A 26,521-nucleotide genomic window follows, 5' to 3' on the forward strand; every position below is an offset into this window, starting at 1 on the left:
AAAGTCATGAGGGATCTGGACAGAGTAGATAGAGAGAAACTGTTCTCATTGGCAGAAGGGTCAAGAACCAGAGGATACAGATTTAAGTTGATTGGTAAAAAGTACCAAAGGCGACATAAGAAAAAACTTTTTTACACAGTGGATGCTCTGGAATGCACCGCCTGAAAGGGTGGTGGAGGCAAATGCAATTTTATCTTTCAAAAGGGAGTTGGATAAGTATCTGAAGGAAAAAAAAATTGCAGGGCTACGGGGAAAGGGCAGGGGAGTTGGTAAAGGCTTGATGGGTTGAATGGCCTTCTTCCGTACTGTAGCCATTCTATGATTCTTTGATAAGTTCAGGAGTAAAAATGGATACTTGTACATTGAAAGTTTATAAAGATATACAAAATGATTTGCTTTATTAAAATAAAAATCTGCTAATGAATCTTTTATAAATCATGGAATTTGTGTAATAGTTTACATTCAATAGCCTCAAATTCACTGGTTTATTTTCGATAGTGATTGGGCTAGACTTTTCACTTCACTTCGCCCATATAAGGCCCATATGTCGCCCAAAATGGACTTCTATCGCCCATTTTGAGAAAAAAGTGGAAGCTAGATCGCCGGAAAAATAAGCCCCCAAGTTTCGGCTCACTTTGCTGAACTGATTGCCCGCACATCGCCCATCCCAACTTTCGACACTTCGCTGGGCTGATCGCTCGCCGAGAACGTGGCTGGGTAATAGTTGCTTTTCCCAGGCTTTACTGAAGGAAATGGGCACTACGGATGCCAGTTTGAAGTTCTGAGGAAGGGTGGAGGCAGCTACAAAATGGTGCTTAGATGTGAGTTATTTAAGGATCCTGTATAGATGGATCTACTCAGATTAGGCATTTTTTAGTGAAAAGTGCATTTATACCAAATGAAAATAATTATTGAAAGTGATAGGGCCTATTGTTAGTCTAGGGCTTGTATAGAGAGAGTAGTTTAATAGATGACTTTCTTTAGTGAAAGGTGCATTTATAGCAAGTGAAAATAATTATCAATAGTGATGGGGCCTATGCTTTCTGCGCCATTACTCCTAACTCACAAGCGAGTTTCTGAGGATCAATCAAAGAGGTGGCAGAGTAATGCGTAGATAGAGGAGGCGAGCGTACAGCCAACGAAGGTACTTGGAAAAGCAATCTTACTTCAACTTGTCTGAAAACACATGTCTTGGAAGGCTGCGCTTCCAGAAGGAGGTCATCGATGAGATTTGCCAGCTCATCAAGGGGGATCTGCAGCCTTCCAGCACCATCAGAACTGCACTGTCCGTTGAGGTGAAGATTACTGCAGCCCTAGCCTTCTACGCATCGGGATCTTTTCAGGCTTCAGCTGGCAACATCTATCATATCTCTCAGCACACCACACACACTGTTGCATTTGGCAGGTGACTGAAGCCCTTTACGCTCGCAGGATGGACTTTATAAGCTTCCCCATGATCAGGGAGGCACAGACCGGGAGGGCTTTGGGTTTCTCGAGAATAGCAGACTTCCCCAAGGTGCATGGAGCAATGGACTGCACTCACATTGCCCTGAAAGCCCCCTTAAAGAACGCAGAGGTGTTTCGTAACAGAAAGGGATTCCACTCCCTGAATATGCAGCTTGTCGACCACAAGCAAATAATCATGACCGTAAATACTACATTTCCTGGCAGCATCCATGATGCGCACATCCTACGTGAGTGTGCTACCCCTGATCTGTTTGTCAATCAGCCAGAAGATCACGGTTGGGTGCTGGGGGATAAGGGATATGGCCTTGCCAGTTGCCTGATGACCCCACTGCGTAATCCCGTCACTGAAGCAGAGAAAAGTTACAATGAAAGCCACATAGCGACACGCAATATCGTCGAAGACAATTGGAGTCCTAAAGCAGCGCTTCAGATGCCTGGACCATTCTGGTGACAGCCTACAGTACCACCCTGACCAGATCGCAGAGTTTATTGTGGTGTGTTGCATGCTGCATAATCTAGTTATAAGGAGAGGACAACTAATGCCAGATGGGGCTGCAGGTCCACCTCCAGAAGGAGGGGAGACGGAAGAGCCAGCCAGCGGAGGCGGAAGAGGAGGCTGGTGAGGACCTAGGGGAGGCCAGTCAGCCTGGAGATCTAGCCATGGTCGCACCCACCACCCCCCCCCGAAGACCAGCGGTAGTTACGCGGCTGCTTAAGCTGTTGTGTCAGCAGCTCATTTATGAATGCTTTTCCTGAACTTGCATTGTGGATAGTCATATTTACATTTACAGTTAAGGTTAAGCAAAAGTTGCATTTGCGTTGTTATATTTTTTGCCTTGCCTGCACAGACCTGGCATTTGCATTACTGCTTAACGTAAGTAAACTTTTGTTATAATAGAATGCACAACAAATGCAGAACAATTGTTAAATGTTATGCTTAATGTAACTATTAAGAGAATGCACAACAATTGTTAAACTCAATAAAAAAAATGTATTTAACACTTCGAATTTTTTAAATTTTTCTTTCAACACCCTCTCTTCCCCCACCCCAAACAACAATGAACTTTAAAAAAATTTATATTGATATAGAAAAAACAACCCCCCTCCCTACCTGCGGTCACATTTCCCTCCAGGTCCTTTACCACCCCGTGTTTTAACACCACCCGCCCGTTTTGGTCGCCGCAGACCAAGACGAAGCTGGCGTGCAGCGGGCGACGGCAAGACTTCCTGCCGTGGTGGAGGTATCTGAGTGGAAGGCAAATCATGTTCGTGATTTATCGGTCCTGCATAGATAGATCTTCTCAGATTTTTAATTATATTTAATCTTACTAATAGTAGCCTAGTGGATTAGGCATTTTTTAGGGAAAGGTTTATTTATAATGAAACTAATTATAATTAGACTAGGGCTGGAATAGATGAAGTATTTTAATAGATTCACATTGTTTAGTTCATTTATAGTAATTGAAAATAATTATTGATAGTGATGGGACCTATGCTTTTTGCGCCATTACTCGTAACTGTTCACAAGCTGGTTTCTGAAAGTATCAATCGAAGAGCTGGCAGAGAAATGCGTAGACAGGGAGACGGAGGAGGCGAGCGCACAGCCAACGAAGGTACAAAGAAACGCAATCTTGCCTCAACTTGTCTAATAAAAATTTGCATGCATCAGTAAAATATAAAATATAAGCATTAAAATATAAAATGTAACTTACTCTCGCTGCAGCCACCAAACTATTCCAGCGTTTACGGCACTGGTCAGATCCCTTCGATTCATGGGACGCCAAGGGCAACACCACAGCGATCTCCACCCATATTTTACGATATACACGGTGTGGGGGCATGCCGTGCACACCCCAAGTCAAATCGTCCCACCGTGACTCGACCACATTCATTAAGGTCTCATTGGCCTCGTCGCTGAAAGGCTTCACCCTTTTCCTCTCAGAATCCAACATTATTTCAGACATTTATAATAATCACACTATATTAATCAATTACTCAAACTATTAATTAAACTATAAACTGTAAACTTTCAATATCAACAATAAACTCCCAATAAACTCTCAAAAACAACTCTCTCACTGCCTTCCTCCTCTCTCAAACTACTCTCTCTCTCTCCAGCCCCGCCTTCTGCCTTCTGAGCATGTGTGATTACCCCTGACCTTCCAAAACGCGGTTAAAAAAAATCGTCCGGAAAAAAACCTCTCATGCGCACAAGGCCGTTGCTAGGGAAGCTTTTTTTTTTGGACTTCTGTTTTCGGTGGGCGAACGTGAAAATGAGATCGCTCATTCCACATCGCCGGGCTATGACCAAGTGGAAAATCGCAACAACAAAAGTGGGCCATGTACCTGCGATCAGTAAGGCTGCATCGCTGGAACAAGGCCCATTTTTTGGGTGATGGCTACCTTGTGGAAAATCTAGCCCTAATTTTTAACTTAGGAACACAGTCTTGAAAGTTCCAATTGACAGACTGATTAGTATTTGTGTAATCAGCTTAAATTAATTTACAGCATTCTTTTCTGGTACACTTGGCTTTCTGACTGTAGACAAAGTGGGGGGAAGTGATGGAATATAGTATTTTCAGTGGTAGGCTAAAGCTGGAACTCGGGATGATGTGCAGCGGAGCTCGGCGCAAAAATTTAGGAATCAATCGATTTTGGGGTTTCCACGTGATATTGCTGTGGTTGTGCCACAGGTATTTTTTGAATCATGTTTTTAAAATGATTAATTGCCTAATTGGCCTGGATTTTGCGCCTAATGGCGAAGGAACGGTTCTCACCATTCAACTTACTGACAGCTGCCCACAAAGATTTCACCATCTTTAGAGCGGAGACTTCCTGTCATTGGCTGTCTGTTCCAGCATGACGCCCTCTGCAGGGGATCTGTGGTGACTGAGCAGGGCAAGAAACAGTGGCGCTCTTCAACCATTGAGCAATGCAGAGTCCAAACCAGGATGTATAAATTATATTTAAATGATGTACAGAAAGTAAAATAAATATTGAGGAATACAGATGGAATTATGGGAGAATGATAAGAGATATGCAAAAAAAAGTGAATTTAAATAAAAAAATATCTCCAATACTAATTTTCTTCTGAGGGAATGAAAAGCCACACTTCTAAAATACATTTTTCAGGGCCAGAGAGGTTGGTCAGTATTTATCAATTATTACGTCGTCAAAAACTCACTCTTGAATGCATGAGCCTTAACGTTTAGCTGTTTTTAGTGCAGAACTAATGGACAAGTGCAGCAAGATAATGCCGTTGCAGTCATTTCAATGCCACGTCTATCAGCGAGGACTGCAACAGTGCATCCTGTGCAGGAGTGGGGTATCTCTGACGGGAACTTCTGGATTTCCACGTTTTAACTGCGCATGTGTGGAAAGATTTACCCTGTAGTAACGGCGAGCGCAAATCTCTTGCCGTTATTAGTACAACAAATTCCAGGCCAGTGTTTTGGATATATTTGGTGGTCTGTGCATGTTTGTGATGCAGATGCATCATATACATTCTTGTGGTCACACATGAAGCATAAGATACTGGTTAAGAGCCTAGGCATTATACTTTCCTCTTTCTTTTCCATCAAGAAAAAAAAATTGTATTTCATAAACTAGTAGAAATCAAACGGGTCTGTTCTTGCCTATCATTGAGTGTTTGCATACATGTAGTCATCTGTAGAGTTGGGCCGGATTTTTGAGCGGTTTGCGACCGGGCGGGATCCTCGGGTACCTGTTTACGGCAGCACTTCCAAGTACCACCAGGGGGAGGTGCGCCAATGTGCAACGATTCTAATTGCATTTACATCTGAGTTTTGCCCCTCTCCCGACCCGTACGCCACGCCCAGAACAGCGACAGGTCAAACCTGTCGGTGTGGCCCTGCCAGCAGCGGTATGTACGAAAACCTGCAAAAAAGGTAAATTAAAGTTTTTATTAATTTTTTTTGCAACGATTTGATAGTTAAGGGTCTTGTAAATGTGTTTTGGAATTTTTTTTCCCCTTCCCAAGGCGCCTCTTGCAGCCCTCCCGGACTAAAGTTGCCAAAACTCACATTTTGCACCGCGAATGCGTCCCTTACCACAGACGTATAGGCCGAAAGTTCGGCCTAAAAACGTTAGCGCAGCGAAAATGGTAAGTTTCACGTATCGCTGCCGTTTTCGCTGAAAGCATCGAAAGCCGAAAATCCGACCCAACAGTTGTACCTGTTCCTTGGCCTAATAAAAGGTACACACAACCTGAGTATACTAACCAGTTAGTTTTCATCACCTTCCCACCAAATAACCTGGTGAAGAAATACAATTTACCTCCTTTTGAGACGTGTTAATTGAAACTGGAATTATAACTGTCTCCTTACTATCAGTTCTATAGTTCTATATTGTCATTACTGGGCCAACAAGAAGAATGATTACAAAATTGCTTTCTGCTCATTTGCATCTTTAACATTTTTGTCAAGCAGAATATCCCAGATTCTATAGATGAGACTGCTGCAGCCTATTTCACTCCGCAGAGGATGACATCAATCAGTGACACACCAGAAAATTTGACAGAGGATATAACTCTTAGTGCAGTCATGTTGCACGAGGATGATCCAGGATTAACTGGTAAGGAGTAGGCTTGGTCATAAACATGCATGCAAACGTTGAAGCACCAAAGAGTCTGTTAATAGAGCTAGGTGGCCTAGACAATGGAAGTTTCCATTCTATTTTAAAGGTCCCAAGTCAAGTGGATTTCAGTAGTCTCAACCTAATATTGGCCTAGTATGGAATTATTAGTTTAAACCTTGAACACTGAAATGGAAAGATAAATGTATCGGGACCACTTTGTGCTGTGTCCCACCAGATTCTCAGTTTGTAATCTATGCAAGGGACTTTCATTGTAGCTGTCCGGTGCAGAGTACATATGTTGATTCATGATCAATAGAAAATTAGAATCCGGGCAATCATCCAATAAATTGTGAACCTCGTAACAAGCGACGACTGTACTTGGAGCCAAAAGTCTTAAAATACTTTTAGCTTTACCTTTTATACAAAAGATTAAAAAATTTTTGGAATTGGCAAGTTTTGTCCAGCTTAAATATTTAAATCATCTATTTATTTGTCTGGAAAAAAAAATGCTGGTATATGATACACATTTAAAACACAAGAAGAACAATTGAACATTCAAAAAATATGGATGGTTCACTGTTTCAGTAGAGTGGAGTAAATAAATTTAAAATGTTTGGAGTGAGTCCTATTGATGAACCTAAGTGGAACAAACTGTATGGACTGAATACTATTTTCTTCTTTCTGCTTCCATTTAATGACCATATAAAACACAATACATTATGGTAATTTTATATTTAAAAAATGAAAGCAGTACAATATTTGTAAGCCAAATGAATGTTAGCCTTTCCAGCATCATTGTATGAGAAGGAAACAAACGGACTAACTTGGGTCTCAAAATCTGAAGATATTTTATAGAATGGCTGGTTACAGCACAGAAGGAGGCCATTCGTCCCATCTAGCCCATGTCGGCTCTCTGCCAGAGCACTTCAGCTCGTCCCACTCCCCCGCCCTTTCCCTGTGGTCCTACATCTTTTTTCCTTCGGGTACTTATCCAACTCCCTTTTGATAGCCACGATTGAGTCCGTCTCCACCAACCTTTCAGGCAGCGCATTCCAGATCCTAACCACTCGCTGTGTAAAAAGGTCATCCTCATGTCGCCTTTGGTTCTGTTGCCAATCACCTTAAATCTGTGTCCCCTGATTCTCAATCCTTTAGCCAATGGGAACAGTTTCTCTCTCTCTACTCTTCATTATTTTGAACACCTCTATCAAATCTCCTCTCCAGCTTCTCTGCTCCAAGGGGAACAACCCTAGCTTCTCTAGTCTATCCACGTAACTGAAGTCCCCTATCCCTGGAATCATTCTCATTAATCTTTTCTGCACCCTTTCTAAGGCCTTCTCATCCTTCCTAAAGTGTGGTGCCCAGAATTGGACACAGTGGGTCCAAGTTTGAACAGGAGTTGCTCTTATTTTTTTGGAACAGCTAGTTTTTTATTGGAGTATATTAAAAATCGCAATTCTCCACATTTAGTTTGCTCCAGTTTAAGTGAGTTAGTTCAGTTTCTTTTTAGTTCAGTTTTTTTTTGCAAAAGGGGGCGTTACCAGCCACTTATGCCTGTTTTGGCCATTTAAGCAAGTTTAGACAGCGAAAAGTTATTCCAAACTAACTTAGGCCAGCGTATGTGTCCACTCAGGAAAAACCTTGCGGATACTTTAGAAATCAGGCGCAGGTAGACAGATTTGGGGGGTGGGGATGGGGGGAGAAAGGGAAGTTAGAGGACCCTGCAAAGTACTAAACACCTTCACAACAACTAATACAGATCTTGTACTGTAACGTTTGCATAATTTACACATTCCACTATGTAACGCTTCATAAAATATGCACTTTTTAATATCTTTTGATGGTGCTGACTGCCTTTCTTACTGCTCTTATCAGCGGACATTCTAGGGACAACTTTTCTAATTCGAGCGACTTGTTATTTTTCTAAATCATTTAAAGAAACTGTCCTCCTTCCCTTCCCTCCCCATCAAAACTCTTTCCCCCCCCGCCCCGATCAAAAGTCTCCCCGCACCAACCTGTTTCAGAATGGATTGAGTCTTGAACTCGATTTATAAAGTCCAAAAGGGATATTGTCTTTAGGCATTAGTGCGTTGAAATTTCTTGACATAGATGTGATCAGTGACACAAACCAGTAGCTTCATCCTCCCCAGTATCGTGTCTCGAAGAATTCTGCCGCAAACGTGCTATATGACTCCTGGTGCTAATCTGGTGGCCCGGATTTGGGCCGCGCCCCCCCAGGCTCCTCCAGCTCCTGCTCCCCCCGGGTTTCCCGGCAAGCTTCCCTCGGCACACACTGCGAACACACTCCGCCAATTGAACGGGAGGGGCAGCACTGGCAGCAAAGGATGGGGGTGCGAGTGGCTACAACAATGAATTGGTGTGAGCGCGGTAAGGCCACTCGGCCAGGGATAGGGTCGCCCTGAGCCAGGACACGCTGGGAGGGCCAGGAACTACTGCGCACGCGCGCAGACTCCACTGCGCATGCGCACAGCTGCCGGCACTCTTTTCGGTACAGGGCTGTAGCTCCGCTCCCCCCCCCCCCCCCCCCCGCTGGTTCTGCTGCGCTGCGCCGAGTCCCAAGGAGACCTGATCAGCGTGGAGAATATCACAGTAAGGATTAGACGTGCTTTTTGTCGGTGGAAACTTGGGCCCAATAATCCAGTTGAGGCTGAACCAGTGTTTTATAAAGGTTCATCATAACTTCCTTGCTTTTGTACTCAATGTCTGTATTTATGAAGCCCAGGATCCCGTTTGCTTTTTTTAACCGCTTTCTCAACCTGCCCTGTCACCTTCAACGATTTATGCACATATACCCCCAGGTCTCTCTGTTCATGCACCCCCCTTTAGAATTGTACCCTTTAGTTTATATTGAATTTTAGTGACAACAGCAATATAATTTGGACCTATCGTTACGTGCTGTTTCAAGTATTTTACCATAATCTAGTAACACTTTCCAAGTTTTGTAACTTTCTGTTTTTGACAGCTTCAGCCAGCTTGTTCCCCAAATTCTTGGATTCTTTTCTGACGCATTCATCTAGTGCTATCTTTGAGCTGATAGAATCTTATGAAGCCAATTGTAGTGAGCAGGTAAGATTTTTAAAGCCTGGGTTCTGCACCTAATTTTTTGTGGAATAGCAGAAAGCTTCTATTTTCTAAATCGTGATATTTAGCTTAGTTTGTTTTTGTGCCAGAATGCTTTATATCTCCCCAATTGCTGAGTAACCCACTTCAAAACTGTTACAATGCTGCTTTTTGAGCAGGTTACCAAGAGGTGGACCAGTGTATTCTGGACTAAAAACAGAAAATACTGGAAATACTCAGCAGGCCAGGCAGCATCTGTAGAGAGAGAAACCGAGTTAACATTTCAGCTCAATATCATCAACCTGAAACATTAACTCTGTTGAGTATTTCCAACATTTTATGTTTTTAATTCAGATTTCCATTACTTTTGTATAAGTGTATCCTGGCATTGTCAGAATATATTTTTTCTTTGTCACATTTCATGATTTTTGACTTTTTTTCCACAAAAAGGATTTAGAAGAGAGTTGGTTTTAAAATTTGGGGCATTAAAGCAAAGTGGATCCATACAAGTTTTTTTTTTTAATACAGATGAAAGGCAGGTCAGAGAGGGGTACATGCAAAAGACAGAAATATCCAGTTCAGATTGCGAGGTATCGTGCATTATCGGTCACAGCCCTAAATGAAAGATACTCTGGCTACATACGGAATGACCAGTACTGTTGTATCCAAGAAAATATCTAAGGCAAGACCTGAATTTATAATGCCCAAACTATGGGGAAGCAATTGCTTTCTGCTCGGGTTGCCCCACAGCAGATGGCTGACATGAACAACTTAATGAGTGCAAGCGCCCGCATTAATGCATCTCAGACTCCTCCATGATGTGTATTGAGTTTTAGTTTACTTGTGTCATTGTGCTGGGTTTTTTTTTTAATTCGCAGTTTTCCTGAAAATTTTACAGAATATTGGAAGTCATTAAGTGTTTTGGGGTGTCTGATTTAGAACAGGTTCCCATGTTTAAAGCTGCTTGACCCTACAATGCTTGAAGTCAATAGCAGGCAAAATACATAGCTTCAGTAAAAACTGTAACCTACATTAATCTTTAATTTGAGTAACTAAAATGGCAGATTTGGCGGTCACTGTTATTATTCAACAGAATAAATCCTATATTCCTCCCCAGTCACCTTGTTTCTGGCAGGACATTTATTGCTGATCCTTGGTTTCCCCGAGAAGGTGGTGATAAACAATGTTCCCTCTAATTTTTGGGGGGATGCACGGCCCCTTCAAATTTCTGCGCATGCGTGATTTTTCCCATTGTAAAGCTGGCCAGTGGCCTGCACAGAGCCTCGACCGCTGTGTGGTCGCACGGCTTAACAGGAACATTGGTGGTAGACCATCTCCTTGAAGCACTGCAGTCCTTGTTGTGATGATGCTCCCTCAATTTGTGTTGTGTAGTGGCAGTTACTGAGTTGTGGAAATGAGTCACACCTGCTTGCCTCTTGGCTGGAGGATTGTGCAGCATCAGGTTGGAAGGGAGAAATTAAAATTTGTTGAAATAAGGGGGAAAATCTGTACTGAAAATTTCTTCCATTGGCAATTTATGAAGGGTTACAGTTTATTTTCTATTTATATTTTCAAGAAATTAACTGTTTAACTGGCAGATATTGGGTACGGATAGAAGAATTATGAGTATGCAATCCCATGTTGACCTAGAACTTGCCATTTATGTGTGGGCTTGAGTTCTGGCCATCTCCTCACTCTGTTCATAGCAGATTTTACTTTTCATATGTGAACTCCTGTTCCCTCTGAGTTGACACTTGCAATTTAAAAAAACTAGCGAACTACAGTACTATTCCTTAGGGTTAAAAATGTACTTGTATCACTATATTACACACTGGAAATTATCTGAAATACCTACCGTACAGTTATTAACTCTTCAATAGGTGAAAAAATAGTACTTGTATAATGTCAGACCATATAGTTCAAGCTAATACCTGTACTACAAAACAGGTTTACAGGAAATAAATTTACATAGAAACAAAATAAACCAGCAGACGATTATTAATGCACTTGCACTGTTACTTGAAACTGTTTTTGGCAATCAATATAACAAAATGATCAAATTCATTGTCATTTAACTGAATCTTTTCATAAATCTTGTGGAGTGAACTGAACAACTTAGGGCTCTTATCCAGATAAACCTCACTTCATTGGAAAGAGAAGCCATCATCTTTGCAGTACATCCCCAGTCAAAGCAGTGCTTTCATTAGGAATGTGTTTTCATACTAGGCATGTATACAGGTTACTGAGCAATATTTATCTATCGAGCATATAAAATGTAAACTCCCAACTCCTGGCATTGGGATAGGTTTTGAATTTTCTAACAATTGATTGGCATAACAAATAGCTAGGTCCTAAGCAACCCCTTTCACAGTGGAAAAACTTGCTATATTAGCATTTCACAATCCTGAGGTATTTAATCAAACATTCTTAACATGGTGGGTTCAATCTACAATCAGCTGGGTAAGTAAAGGCAAGTTGCCTTTCCTTAAGTGCAGAACATCTGTTCTCTAGATGTGGTTTCTGTATTTGTATTTGTTTCATTTCCCTATACACAGACAAAATTAATCTTTGCAGAGTACTGCTGACAGAAACCTAAGTTAAGAAACTTAAGTTTACAAATTTTTGCTTTGCTAATAATTCATAATGAAATATAATTCAGAAATAGAAACATAGAAAATAGGTGCAGGAGCAGGCCATTTGGCCCTTCGAGCCTGCACCACCATTCAATATGGTCATGGCTGATCATGCAACTTCAGTACCCCACTCCTGCCTTCTCTCCATACCCTTTGATCCCTTTAGCCGTAAGGGCCACATCTAACTCCCTTTTGAATATATCCAACGAATTGGCCTCAACAACTTCTACCCTCCAATCTATAGGAACTGATCCAGAGTCCATGGAATGTTGGAAAATGACCATCAACGCATCTACTATTTCTAGGGCCACTTCCTTAAGTACTCTGGGATGCAGACTATCAGGCCCTGGGGATTTATTGGCCTTCAATCCCATCATATTTTAATATGATGCAGTTTGGAGCCTGCTTCTGTCACGGATGTCCAAAGCTATCATAGGAATTGATTAAACCTGTAATTTATCCCCAGTTGCCTGTTTATGTTAAAATACTTTTTTTCTACATCCATTGTGTGTTGAGCAGTACCTGGTGGGATGGTGATATAAGCTGATTCCTTAGATAAGAAGACTGTCAGTGGTCATAGTTTGGGTCCTTATGGTCTCCAGGGACTAATTGTGAATTGGATATTTTGTTTATCAAGAAATACAGAGCAGCAGATACTGGGGAAGGTAAGAAGCAGTTTTGTGATTGGTCCTTAAGGGACTAAACCGTGGCCCAAGTGCTTAAGAACAGATGTGCTATTTCAAGGAGAAATTATGTCTTGTATCTGTTCAACTCCATACTAAAGCACTTGGCTAGATATAAAGGTACTCGGAGTAACTATCCATGTATGTATTTTTTTTAAACAAAATACTTGGTAAGCAGTTCTAAATGCTCAATTGTTTCAGCTAAAGATACTTCAGAAGATTGTGAACCGTGCAACTCCTGGACAGCAGAAATTTTCAAAAACAGCTAGTGTTCTGTGGTTCCTTCAGCAAGAGATGGTCACCTGGCGTTTAATTGGATCTCTTTACAGGTAATAGCATTCAATTTTATTATGAAACAGTTGGGAACAAGGTAAATTCTGAGTTTTCATATGATGGATACATTATACCTCTCATCTTCCAGCACAAGCTCATGTCACCATTTTGCACTTGCTAATTGGTAGAATTTTACCATGCTTGGTTGCGCAGCATTTGCATTTATCTTTATTATAGATAAACTCTAATATGTTACACATGCAGTCACTTTGTACGTGCAATTTACTTTTATCAAACTACACAGGTTGCTATCAACCAATTTTGACCTTTGTAAAACAGTTTTGATATTCAGTGAAGGTAAATTAAAATGGTGATAATGTGACACTTTTATGCTCAGAGGTATATCATAAACCACCTATTTTGTAGGATCCGAATTGTTTTGGTACTGCTTTTATGACTTATAACTAGTTGCTCTGCTTTTTTCCTTGCTGCAATTTATTGTGTTGCACTGTCAGCAGTTTAATATGTTTTACTTCAACTGTCATTAATATTTGTAACATCTGTGCTTGAATCTTGATTTGTTATATCATGAATTTCTGCTTTGATAATGGGTCTCTGTTTTAAATTGTTATTGAACAACTTCAATAAACTACATTACATCTTGAAGCAAAGATAAAATTTCCACTGACCTGAGGTTTAGGATTTTTTTGGTTTGTCTTATCAGAAGTCTAGGATAGCATATTTTGTTTCCTCTATTGTATGATTGTAATCACTGGTGACAATCTGTATGAACCAAATTTCTGCATGTTTTCTGCATAATCCCATGCCATCTAAGTCCTAAGCGTTTTATATGTAATGGCCAGGGCCTCATCTGTTCTTCACATGTTTCTTTTCTCTATTTCCGCTGAACTGGAAAAGGATTCCGTACCTTACCCTTCCATGTTAAAAAGTCAGAAGCTTCCAATTTACAAATTGCACCAAATTGACCTGCCATTTTCACATTCAAACTTGAATGGCCATGGTGAACATTGGTCAATGACATATACTATGATTTCTAACGTCACAAATGGCTATATGTTATAGTTAATGATGAAAACGTTGGTATGGTTGATATTGCTGTGGTGTGCATTAGAGCACTGTCCTAATGTCTGTTGCCATTTCCAAAATGGCAGAAGCAGTTTGACCAATGAAATGCTTCCATACCATATGCTAGAGGTCTGCAGTTAGATGAATAAAAAGCATATTTTCACGGTGTCTAATTGTGAACAGTCCATAAAAATATTTTTATGAAGTTAAATTATTTTTAATGCACTTGCGTGTTTATTTATCAGGTATTGCTGGAAAATTGTCCTGCAAAATTCTCAGATTTTCACTAACTCCAGTAATAATCTATGAAGAAGCATATTTTAATGCAATAAAGAGAATTTATATAGCGCCTTTTACAACCTCAAAACGTCCCAAAGTGCTTCACAGCCAATTAAGTACTTTTGAAGTGTAGTCACTGTTGTAAATGTAGGGAAACACAGCAGTACCCGATTGTTGCCATTTGGTGCTTTTGAGTTATATCAGTTATCTTTCAGCACATTGATGCCCATGGATGCAATATAGTATAATTCCGTACAGATGAAGAGTTATTTAATTCAATGGCAAGATCAGGTACTATAGCTATTAGCATTTTCTCAGTGAAAAGTTTGAGGAGGGCAGAAAAGAGTAGATAAAATGGAAAAAGAAATAACCCGACTCAACCACCCATTTCTTATGATTGGTAATGTTTCTGACTGGCGCTGGATCAGTATTGCAAAGAAATAATTTTGGTTCTGCATACAGTGAAGTATGGTGGCTGTAAGAATTTGATGCACTTTATATATTTTTTTTAAATCTGTATTTTCCTCAACTGATTTAGTTTGCTGTTTTTTTTATAGGGATAGGATTGAATCTGGTGTGGAAGAGGGGATGATGTTTGAAGTAGCTGTAAGTATTAGTTCATAGAGGTGTAATAACATTGTAATTTTTCTAGCAAGGCATATTGATTGTAAAGATTGGCAAAGTTATTTCTTGGTTAACCTCTTTTCCCATAAACTGGAGGCTAATGTACCAATATTCAAAAAGGCCAGCAAGTCTGAACCATAAAATGATAAGCCCATTAGCTTGACTTTGGTTATAGTCAAGTTGCTTGCAGAGGTCATTAGAGATAACCACCTGCACAGATGGAGTTATTGGAGACTCTCAACCTGTCATTTTTGTATGTTCATATATTAGCAAGGTGTCAGATGGCCCACGATAATCCGGCCAGCCTGTGCTGTGCTGAAGGTTGCCTTATGTCCTGGAATGGGACACCAAATGAGCCTTTTAAACTTTGCGCCACAGTAGTTCTTGCTCCTCTGCGCTATGCAGAAGGAATTTTTTTTTAAACTTTCCCTACCATTTCCTTAGCCAATCCCTTTTAGGCCACTGTAGAACTGGGAAAAACTAGTTGAAACTTACAGGCCATAGTTTCTCACGCATTTACCAAGGAGGGTCCTGAATGATGCGCTAGACTTTACATATTTAAATTGATCCAACGCTAATTTGAGGCAGTCGTCAGTTAGCCTAAAAACAGTGAGAACCATCATAGGCAGTTCCTCGGAGTTGCGGATAACTTGCTTCCACTCTAAAAGTGAGTTCTCGGGTGATGGAAGAGTCCAATGCGGGACCTACAGTCTCTTGTCACAGGTGGGGCAGACAGTGGTTGAAGGAAAGGGTGGGTGGGGAGCCTGGGTTGAAGAACGCTCCTTCCGCTGTCTACGCTTGGTTTCTGCTTGTTCTCGGCGATGGGACTCGAGGTGCTCAGCGCTCGCTCGGATGCTCTTCCTCCATTTTGGGCAGTCGTGGGCCAAGGATTCCCAGGAGTGGGTGGGGTGCTGCAATTTATCAAGGAGGCTTTGAGGGTGTCCTTGAATGTGGCAGCAGCCATGCCACTGGTGCAGGACCTCGCACACAGTAATTGGTATACACTGTACCCATTATACACCCAAGACGCATACCAATTTCTACCCCAGTGTGCCTAAATAACTTTGCTGAATGTGGCCTCGCCAAATGCCAGGATGGTGATTAGGCCCCCATGTAAATTGAGTTTGACACCCCTGACCTAGAATTACATATCAAAAGGAAGACTAGGAATATTGGCCCAGAAATCCCGGTCGGCTGCTTCCCCTGGGCGATCAGGTAAAAAAGTTACAGATGCGCACCTACCTGTTTCTGCTGCGCCCACGCGAGTTCCTGATCCTGAGGCCTCCACTGACTGCGCATCCGGACCTGCAGTCACATGGCTCTGGCAGCCAATCAAAGTAAAGTATATACTCATTCATCATAATGGGAATTCAGAGCCATGTGACTGCAGCTCCAGCCTTGCGCACATCCGGACGTGTACACGCTCCGATGCGCAGTCAGTGGAGGCCTCAGGACCAGGAACTCGCGTGGGCGCAGCAGAAACAGGTAGGTGCGCATCTTTAACTTTTTTACCTGATCGCCCACGGGAAGCAGCCGACCGGGATTTCTGGGCCAATATTCCTAGTCCTCCTTTTGATATGTAGTTCTAGGTCAGGGGTGTCAAACTCAATTTACATGGGGGCCTAATCACCGTCCTGGCATTTGGCGAGGCCACATTCAGCAAAGTTATTTAGACACACTGGGGTAGAAATTGGTATGCGTCTTAGGTTCCCATTATTATGAATGAGAAACCTTGCCACCCAAACACACACACAGCTCAAATTAAAAAAAACAGAAAAAAATATTTTTATTTAATTTAAATTAGTTATTTATGTATTACAAAAAAATATATTTCCGATTTTTTAAAAAAAGTTTTTTTAAATTATGGTTTAAAATAAACTTACAGTAGTGGGGAGGGTTTTTAACTATTTTATGTTTTTGTGTATTTTAAAACTCTTATCCTGTAAAAGTAGGCTATGCGCCTGCTTTTATCAGGCGCATGAGTTTTCAGGACAAGATATAGGTAAATACCACAATCTTGTCTAAGCAAATGTCCTCCCTCTCGAGATGCGGAAGATCTGTGGATCGGAAAAGCTGGTTTTAAACCGGCTTTTGCAATGCCTTCTCGGGTCTGTACATACTCCGTACGGACCCGGGAGGCCGGAATTTCTGGGCCATTGTTTACATAATAAAGGTTGTGGGGAGGGGAACAAATAACAAAGAGACGAGAAATAAAACGGTGAAATTAAAAAAAATACTAATGTTAGTATATAAAATGTGTTTGCAGAATTGAAAGACCAGGAATTGAAGGAGAGCTGCAATATAATGAATTAAATTTAGTTAAATCAAACATAAGAAATAGGAGCAGGAGTAGGCCATTTGGCCCCTCGAGCCTGCTCCGCCATTCAATAAGATCACGGCTGATCTGATCATGGACTCGGCTCCACTTCCCCGCCCGCTCCCCATAACCCTTTACTACCTTATCCCTCAAAAATCTGTATCTCCGCCTTAAATATATTCCGTGACACAGCTTCCACAGCTCTCTGGGGCAGAGAATTCCATAGATTTACAACCCTCAGAGAAGAAATTTCTCCTCATCTCAGTTTTAAATGGGCGGCCCCTTATTTTAAGACTATGAGCCCAAATTTCCTCATGAGTTGCACCGTTTTTTTTGGCGTAACTTGATTTTTCTGGTATCTTTTTAGTTGCAAATATGGCCATTTAATTTGCGCCAGTGTAAGTGAGTTAGTTAGGTTTTTTGTTAGGTCAGTTTTTTTTTTCAAAAGGGGGCATTCCCAGTCACTTACACCATTTATGCCAATTTGTACTAAACTAACTTAGGGCAGCGTATGTGTCCACTTTTGTCCGCACAGAAAGACCTTCCTTACAGTTAAGGAATCGGCGCAAGTAGCTACATTTAAAGCACCACCAAACACCAAACAAGGCACAAAAAGTAATAAGCAATTAATTAACAAATAAAATAGAAGGAACCCTGCACCTAAAGCACCAAGACCAAAGTAATAAGCAATCAATAAATAACACACACAAAAATAGAAGGAACCCTGCACCTAAAGCACCAAAATCAATCAGTAAATAACAAATAAAAAATAGAAGTCCTACCTTGGGGAATGCAGCGGGCCGCCGATGAGGGAGCCCATCCGGCCAGGGCTAGGGACGGCATGCCTCGGCCCCTCCCACACAGCCTGCAGCGCGCGTTTTCAGAAACGGCCTGCCAGGAGCTACTGCACATGTGCGCAGACTGCGCTGTGCCACGACGGAGGAGAGGCTGGGGAGCGGCCAAATTACGGAGGTCTTTTTTCAGCACGCTTGGAGGCAGGCAAAAGCAGCGCAGATCGAGTGAGGCCGCCAGAAAAAGAGGTGAAGAACATTTGGGCCATAGCTTTAGTTTTAGTTTTCCTCTCTGCATCCAACTTGTCGAGCCCTCTCATTATCTTATAAGTTTCAATAAGATCACTTCTCATTCTTCTGAACTCCAATATGTATAGGCCCAACCTACTCAACCTATCTCATAAGTCAACCCCTCATCTCCAGAATCAACCTAGTGAACCTTCGGTGCACAGCCTCCAATGACACTATATATTTCCTTAAATACGGAGATCAAAACTGTACTCCGTACTCCAGGTTCGGCCTCACCAATACCATGTACAGTTGTAGCAGGACTTCTCTGCCTTTATACTCTACCCCCTTGCAATAAAGGCCAACATTCCATTTGCCTTCCTGATTACTCGCTGTACCTGCTTACAAACCTTTTGTGTTTCATACACAAGGACCCCCAGGTCTCTATGTACTGCAGCACTTTGCAATTTTTCTCCATTTAAATTATAATTTGCTTTTCTATTATTTCTGTCAAAGTAGATAATCTCACATTTTCCCACATTATACTCCATCTGCCAAATTTTTGCCCACTCACTTAGCCTGTCTATATCCCTTTGCAGATTTTTTGTGTCCTCCTCACAATTTGCTTGCCCACCCATCTTTTTGTATCATCAGCAAACTTGGCTACATTACACTCAGTCCCTTCATCCAAGTCATTAATATAGATTGTAAGTATTTGAGGACCCGACACCGATCCCTGCGGCACTCCACTAGTCACTGTTTGCCAACCGGAAAATGACTCATTTATCCCGATTCTCTGTTTTCTATTAGTTAATCAACCCTCTATCCATGCTAATGTATTAACCCCAGCCCCGTGAGCTTTTATCTTGTGCAGTAACCTCTTACATAGCACCTTATCGAATGCCTTCTGCAAATCCAAATACACCACATCCACTGGTTCCGCCTTATCCACCCTGCTCGTTACATCCTCAAAAGAACTCCAGTAAATTTGTCAAACATGATTTCCCTTACAGTGGAGTAATCACTTTAAATTCTACCGCAGCCTTGTCTTTTATATGAGTGGAAAAGAATACATCTGAGAGCAAAAGCAAATTCATGATTACACAAGATTCAAATTGTTGATGCCAATTAAATGCATACCTTGCTTAACACTTCCTTAACACTTCTGCTTTAAGCATATAAATGCAATGTAGAAACATATAAAATGCATTCCTGTTGTACAGAGTTCCTGATTTTTAAATTCTAATTTATCCTTTTTTGTTCACATTAAGTAGAAGCAATTGAATGTTAAATAATCAGTGTAATTAGTAGGTGGAGTCACAAAGTGGGAAGATTTGGGTTTATGCTTACTGTTTTGCATATGATGAGCTTCTAATCTCAACCATGTGGTTTCCTCACAAGGAGACCTGGAAGGAAGTGGCAGGGCAAGAACTAATTGCTTTTGTGTAATAAGTTAACCTAAATTGTGTAAATTAATGATGAAATGGGATTTTGGTTCAAAAGATTTACAGATTGTGCATGGCTTAAGTTTATAATCTTAAACCAAGCATAATTGTGATGAGCTGCTTGTATCAAGATTTAGCTGTACTAAGGAAAAATGTTCACTATAAAAGTTATCTATTATCTAGGGGGGGACGGTGAGGGAAGCTCTATGAAAACAGATAAAAATGTTTTATCATGGAAGATGAATTTTTTAACCTTTTTATGTGTGACCGATATGTTCTTGCAGTTGACCACTTACAAATTAATTCACATGCAATAGGAACAAACTAATGTCTTGTCCTGTTGTAATTGATACTCCTTCTAGTGAAATATGAAATGGTATTGTAGGCGAAGTAATCTAGTAAATTAAAGAACATTCAGAATTTTTAAAGAATGAGCTAATTTATGTTGCATGATAAAACACCTTTTGCAGGCCCCGAATGCCACTGAAAAGACCATTGTAGAAATGCTTTTCCAACGGGATTCGCTGATTCGACAGAGCCAGGTACTACTATGTTATTTACAAACTAGGAAAGTTGTATGCCACATGCAAATTTTGTATCGCCTTTTCTATAATTTTGGAGAATATTTTGAAAGACTGTTGTATATATTTTGCACTAAATTTTCAACATAGTTAATCAAGTGTTTGATTTTTGTCACGTTTTATTCCAGGTAAGTAAAATGGGCCTGAATTTGCTGTAAACTTGCACCCAGTAATGGCGCATCTGCGGCGTACACTGTTACTATGGTGCCGAGATTCCACAAACTTATGGCGTGAGTGACCTGTACTATTACTTGCATTAAGCCATACTTTGCTGTGACTTTTGTGCCACTCCACCACTACCCCTTGCTGAAAACAGCTAGCAGTTAATTATAATGACCCCGGCCCTATTAAAAGCAATGACTATCGCAAATTTGCAGTCTCTAAGCCATTATTTACGTCGCTGCCACTTAGACTGAAAAGCAATGGCGTTGGAGAATGGGCAGCAGTATAATTTATGTACTTGTATTTGAAGAAGCAAGTTGTATTTCCAAGGCTTTGGGAGTCTTTGCAGAGCTCGCCACTGGCCACATACAGTCATGCCTATTGACTGAGATTAACATGTAATAAACATTGGGATATAATCTAAGCAATCCGGATCTCTCCCTTAATCAATGCAAGGCTGTCAATTTTGGACCTCATCCTATCTCTGATCAGCGTTTTATGAAATCAGTATAGGTCATTTTTATGTTAGCCCCTTAAAACCCTGCCCTTAAAGAAATTGATTTGTTACAAGACCTGATACTACCGTTGGTCTTGATAATAATGGGGTCCAGTTGTGGGTATGGTATAGCAGAATACAACATACCTCGGGATTGTGCTAATTGAAGTTCTTGCTGGAAATGCCCCCTTCACTGACAACAATATACTAATTTTAATTGTAGAGAGAGAAAAAGACCCAATAGGTTGTAAAGATCTGACTAAGATGGTCTGTTGCGACTTACCCCCTTACTCTTCCAGACACTTGCATATTCTCGAAAGGATTCTGTTATGCACAACATTATTTAAAATTTCAAAATGCTATTTTTGCAAATTTGACAACCATACATTGTATTGACGCTAGACTTGGCGATTGAAATTTTTAAATGGCAAACAGTATCCCTGCTGAGGGCTGTACCAAAAGAGGACTGGTTACAAACCTGTTGTAAATTTCAGATTGTTAAAATTAGGAGAGTCCGAATTAATACAATTTAATGCAAGAGGTGGCGAAGTCCAATTGGACATGGCCACTTGTGAGTCCCAAAGGGATGCATGGAGAGTTTAATGATCTCTATTGTAATTATATTTGTTTGGCTTGATTGTAAGTACATGCGCCATATATGGATGGCGGCCTCTATTTAGATAGGGTGTGAACAAAACTGGCGTTCTGAGCTGCCTGCTTAAAATCGCAATCTCTTACAACTGCATATGCAGAAAATCAGAATTTTTCCGTGCTTTACATATTCAAAAAGTCAAAAACTCTGGTTACATGATTTCCCATTAAAATGTAAGGCACTTTGCAATTGTTAAAATGAAATGGTTTGTACAGCAAGATCTTCATAGTCCAACCTGGCAGCGTAATTAGAATTTTAATTGTCTTCTATAATTCTGCTGGTTTTGTTAAATAAACCAGTAAAGGTGTTCTATCTTCTGCTCCTTCATCCTTTGGTGTGAGTTACTTCGGTGGCGGGATCAATACATTGGTTATTAGCCGTGCCACTTGAGATTCACCACAGTTCAGTGCATTGTGGCGTATTGTAATCAGTTCCTCAGAAAATTGTGGTGTAAAATTGCCAGTTTCAGCACAATGATCTAACGTGGAGGTTTTTTTTGTCAACATTAATTCTTCCAATTTATTTGCTTTTCTCAATAATTGTAGGTCGCATCTTTACTTATTAAAATGGAAATGTGATCTTTGGAGATTCACCACCTTTCAGTAGCATTTCAATTCCCTGATCAGGTGTTTTGTCCAATAATCAGCAATTTAAGGATTAATCTTATTTTTGTTAAATATGTTAACCATTTATTTTTAACTCCATAGATTGTTGTAGACTGGTTAGAGAGTATTGCTAAAGATGAAGCTGGAAATTTTGCAGAGAACATTGAATTTTATGCAAAATCTGTATACTGGTAAGAATCAGTTTATTTATTTGGGGGGGAGATGGGGTGTAAGAGGGAATCAAATTAGATCGCTATAAAAGTGAAGACCTTTGTTTCAGATTTGATCATTAGTTGAATATTTGTAACTCATTTGTTCTTTCGATACCAATTTTTGCTGTGTTTATAATCACACTTCAAAAACACATTTCCTGTGATGTCAGACACTTGTAGGAGGAGTCTTCCATAGTATTTAAAGCACAGAAACAGGCCATTTGGCTCAACAGGTCCATGCCAGTGTATATGCTCCACGTGAGCCTAGTAGGATAGAATACGATGGAATACTTTTAGTAAGGTAATCTCTTCCCTTGCATGTCAAAAGATGTAAACAACATCTGCCTTGTTTGAAGTTTTACTAACTTCAATTGCCCTACTCCCTATTACACATGACAAAAACTATTTCAGCAGTATTTTTGTTCAAATGCATACTAATCATTATTCAGGCTAGATCCAAGCACCGATCTCCTGTTTCTTGGATTGTATAGGTGAGAGGGAGGAGTTGGGCTGTTGCAATAGTTCATATTGGGAGAAATTTAGAACTCAGCAGAGGAGGACAAAGGGTGTGATTAGGGCAGGGAAAATGGAGTACGAGAAGAAGCTTGCAGGGAACATTAAGGCGGATTGCAAAAGTTTCTATAGGTATGTAAAGAGAAAAAGGTTAATAAAGACAAACGTAGGTCCCCTGCAGTTAGAATCAGGGGAAGTCATAACGGGGAACAAAGAAATGGCAGACCAATTGAACAACTACTTTGGTTCAGTATTCACTAAGGAGGACACAAACAACCTTCCGGATATAAAAGGGGTCAGAGGGTCTAGTAGGGAGGAAGAACTGAGGGAAATCTTTATTAGTCGGGAAATTGTGTTGGGGAAATTGATGGGATTGAAGGCCGATAAATCCCCAGGGCCTGATGGACTGCATCCCAGAGTACTTAAGGAGGTGGCCTTGGAAATAGCGGATGCATTGACAGTCATTTTCCAACATTCCATTGACTCTGGATCAGTTCCTATCGAGTGGAGGGTAGCCAATGTAACCCCACTTTTTAAAAAAGGAGGGAGAGAGAAAGCAGGGAATTATAGACCGGTCAGCCTGACCTTAGTAGTGGGTAAAATGATGGAATCAATTATTAAGGATGTCATAGCAGCGCATTTGGAAAATGGTGACATGATAGGTCCAAGTCAGCATGGATTTGTGAAGGGGAAATCATGTTTGACAAATCTTCTGGAATTTTTTGAGGATGTTTCCAGTAAAGTGGACAAAGGAGAACCAGTTGATGTGGTATATTTGGACTTTCAGAAGGCTTTCGACAAGGTCCCACACAAGAGATTAATGTGCAAAGTTAAAGCACATGGGATTGGGGGTAGTGTGCTGACGTGGATTGAGAACTGGTTGTCAGACAGGAAGCAAAGAGTAGGAGTAAATGGGTACTTTTCAGAATGGCAGGCAGTGACTAGTGGGGTACCGCAAGGTTCTGTGCTGGGGCCCCAGCTGTTTACATTGTACATTAATGATTTAGACGAGGGGATTAAATGTAGTATCTCCAAATTTGCGGATGACACGAAGTTGGGTGGCAGTGTGAGCTGCGAGGAGGATGCTATGAGGCTGCAGAGTGACTTGGATAGGTTAGGTGAGTTGGCAAATGCATGGCAGATGAAGTATAATGTGGATAAATGTGAGGTTATCCACTTCGGTGGTAAAAACAGAGAGACAGACTATTATCTGAATGGTGACAGATTAGGAAAAGGGAAGGTGCAACGAGACCTGGGTGTCATGGTACATCAGTCATTGAAGGTTGGCATGCAGGTACAGCAGGCGGTTAAGAAAGCAAATGGCATGTTGGCCTTCGTAGCGAGGGGATTTGAGTACAGGGGCAGGGAGGTGTTGCTACAGTTGTACAGGGCCTTGGTGAGGCCACACCTGGAGTATTGTGTACAATTTTGGTCTCCTAACTTGAGGAAGGACATTCTTGCTATTGAGGGAGTGCAGCGAAGATTCACCAGACTGATTCCCGGGATGGTGGGACTGACCTATCAAGAAAGACTGGATCAACTGGGCTTGTATTCACTGGAGTTCAGAAGAGTGAGAGGGGACCTCATAGAAACATTTAAAATTCTGACAGGTTTGGACAGGTTGGATGCAGGAAGAATGTTCCCAATGTTGGGGAAGTCCAGAACCAGGGGTCACAGTCTAAGGATAAGGGGTAAGCCATTTAGGACCGAGATGAGGAGAGACTTCTTCACCCAGAGAGTGGTGAACCTGTGGAATTCTCTGCCACAGAAAGTTGTTGAGGCCAATTCACTAAATATATTCAAAAGGGAGTTAGATGAAGTCCTTACTACTCGGGGGATCAAGGGGTATGGTGAGAAAGCAGGAAGGGGGTACTGAAGTTTCATGTTCAGCCATGAACTCATTGAATGGCGGCGCAGGCTAGAAGGGCTGAATGGCCTGCTCCTGCACCTATTTTCTATGTTTCTATAGACAAATGGACATCTGCAACAGAAAGTAGCGCACAGATAAATAGCCATTAAGTTAATAAATGTTTAAAAATCTTTGGAGGGACATTATATAAGATTATATTATAGTGCTTACTGTGTGTTTTGTGAACCTTTGTATTTTTTTCTTGTAGGGAACATACACTACATGTGTTGAAACAACGGCGATTGGGCATCTCTGGATTTTCAAGGCAACTTGTGACTGAGCTGGTAATACAACTTTGTTCTGCTTTTCCTCAAATTATATTCATAGTGTTGCTGGAACAACTTAACAATCAACTTTTCTCTTGCCCTGTTAAACAGGACTTTATATGGTGAGCTGAACAAGATTTTCCAATGACCTTTGAGTCACTCTAGCTTTGAGTGGACCAATGAATTGGGAAATATGTTAAAGCTAACCATCTCTATTGCACCTAAGTCTGTTTGAAATTTATGATGACTATGAGCAAAAGCAAAATTCTGACTAAATTTTTCTTCCCACTTTCTCCAAGGATCCAGATGCTCCTATAAGGCAGAAAATGCCTCTTGCAGATTTGGATAGGGAAGATGACGCCAGATTTATGAAATATCTCTTTGCTCTTATACGAGCTGGGATGACTGATGAGGTAAAACTGTTCTGATCTTATTTCAGCAATGCACTTCATACATTCAAAAATCTTCATTAGTTATGAGAAATCCATGTACTTAGTAATTAATATAACATCCCTCAGGCTCAAAGACTGTGCAAACGTTGTGGTCAGGCTTGGCGAGCTGCAACTCTGGAAGGCTGGAAACTGTACCATGATCCAAATCTTAATGGTGGTGAGTATATTATTCCAGAATGTTAACTGTCTATTCACATGGCTACAAATGATTGTTTGAATTGTTGAAATTGCTATTTGGTCTAATTCTAGGAGCGGTGCTTGAACCTGTGGAAGGGAACCCATACAGAGGTGTTTGGAAGGCTTGTTGTTGGAGAATGGCTGAAGATGTAAGCTACACAAGTATAATTAAAGGCATTACAGATAGGTGTTAAAAAAAAATCTTGTGAACTGTGCTATTTATTAGTATCGGACCTTCAGCTTTTTAAAAAAAAAAAATCAATAGCGCTTTTCCACAAATGCAATAACATATATTTCTCTTCATTAAAAACATTATTTTACATGCTTGAAAGTTAAAACACTTTGCGATAAATTATTTTAAATTTGAGTTTTAACTTGCAGTTTGTAACATACAAGGTATTTGGTCACAATTTCCCTGTACAGTCCAATAGGGAAAATTGATTGGGGATAATGAGGGTTTGAACAGCTTCAGCAGAGATTTGTAGTTTATATAGGCATATTTTGGTTGCAACAGATGATTACTTAATACAAATCAATGCAGTCAGTAGTATTTATATATAGATACAAGGAATTGTAACCATATTTAAAATGGTAAATTTCAGTCGTTTCTTCAGAGTCACAGCTGCCAATGACCTGAAGCTGCACAGAAGCGTACTGCGCATTAATCTGGAACCAGGCGCTTCTGTTTTTTCCCTCAGAGCCCGCTCCCTCCTGATAGTTTTTCAAGGACCCCCCTCCCTCCCAGCATTTTAAGAAAAATGTTCAGCAAACCCACACCCGTGACGAACCTGAAGGGCACATGCGCAGAACACTTGTGGTTCGTTGGCAGTAGTCGCATCCTTCTTCAAACTTGTGTCATGTTCTGAACAGCTTGCTGCTGTGCTGTTGATCAGTCTAATTCATAATGTTGCATGAGAGAAAGGTGATTGCTTCTTCCTGCAGTATATTATGGGCAGCGTGCCCTCGCGTGTAAGTATCATATAACGGTAGCCA

The 26,521-nt window shown here is 40.9% G+C and overlaps 1 protein-coding gene across 2 annotated transcripts in view; it reads left to right on the forward strand.

Annotated features, from left to right (window-relative positions):
* nup107 (nucleoporin 107) overlaps positions 1-26,521 on the forward strand; it is a 65,620-nt gene that overhangs the window by 15,782 nt on the left and 23,317 nt on the right. The window contains exons 5-14 of one of the 2 annotated variants that reach the window (XM_070900306.1): positions 5,913-6,060; positions 9,047-9,150; positions 12,662-12,789; positions 14,656-14,704; positions 19,974-20,045; positions 22,102-22,190; positions 24,842-24,917; positions 25,199-25,312; positions 25,418-25,508; positions 25,601-25,677. In XM_070900306.1, the coding sequence (XP_070756407.1) occupies positions 5,913-6,060; positions 9,047-9,150; positions 12,662-12,789; positions 14,656-14,704; positions 19,974-20,045; positions 22,102-22,190; positions 24,842-24,917; positions 25,199-25,312; positions 25,418-25,508; positions 25,601-25,677 (948 nt within the window). The remainder of the gene's footprint in view (positions 1-5,912; positions 6,061-9,046; positions 9,151-12,661; positions 12,790-14,655; positions 14,705-19,973; positions 20,046-22,101; positions 22,191-24,841; positions 24,918-25,198; positions 25,313-25,417; positions 25,509-25,600; positions 25,678-26,521) is intronic. The other variant, XM_070900307.1, reaches the window with a different exon arrangement.

The sequence above is a fragment of the Pristiophorus japonicus genome, chromosome 15, assembly GCF_044704955.1.
Source record: "Pristiophorus japonicus isolate sPriJap1 chromosome 15, sPriJap1.hap1, whole genome shotgun sequence".
Classification (NCBI taxonomy): Eukaryota; Metazoa; Chordata; class Chondrichthyes; family Pristiophoridae; genus Pristiophorus; species Pristiophorus japonicus.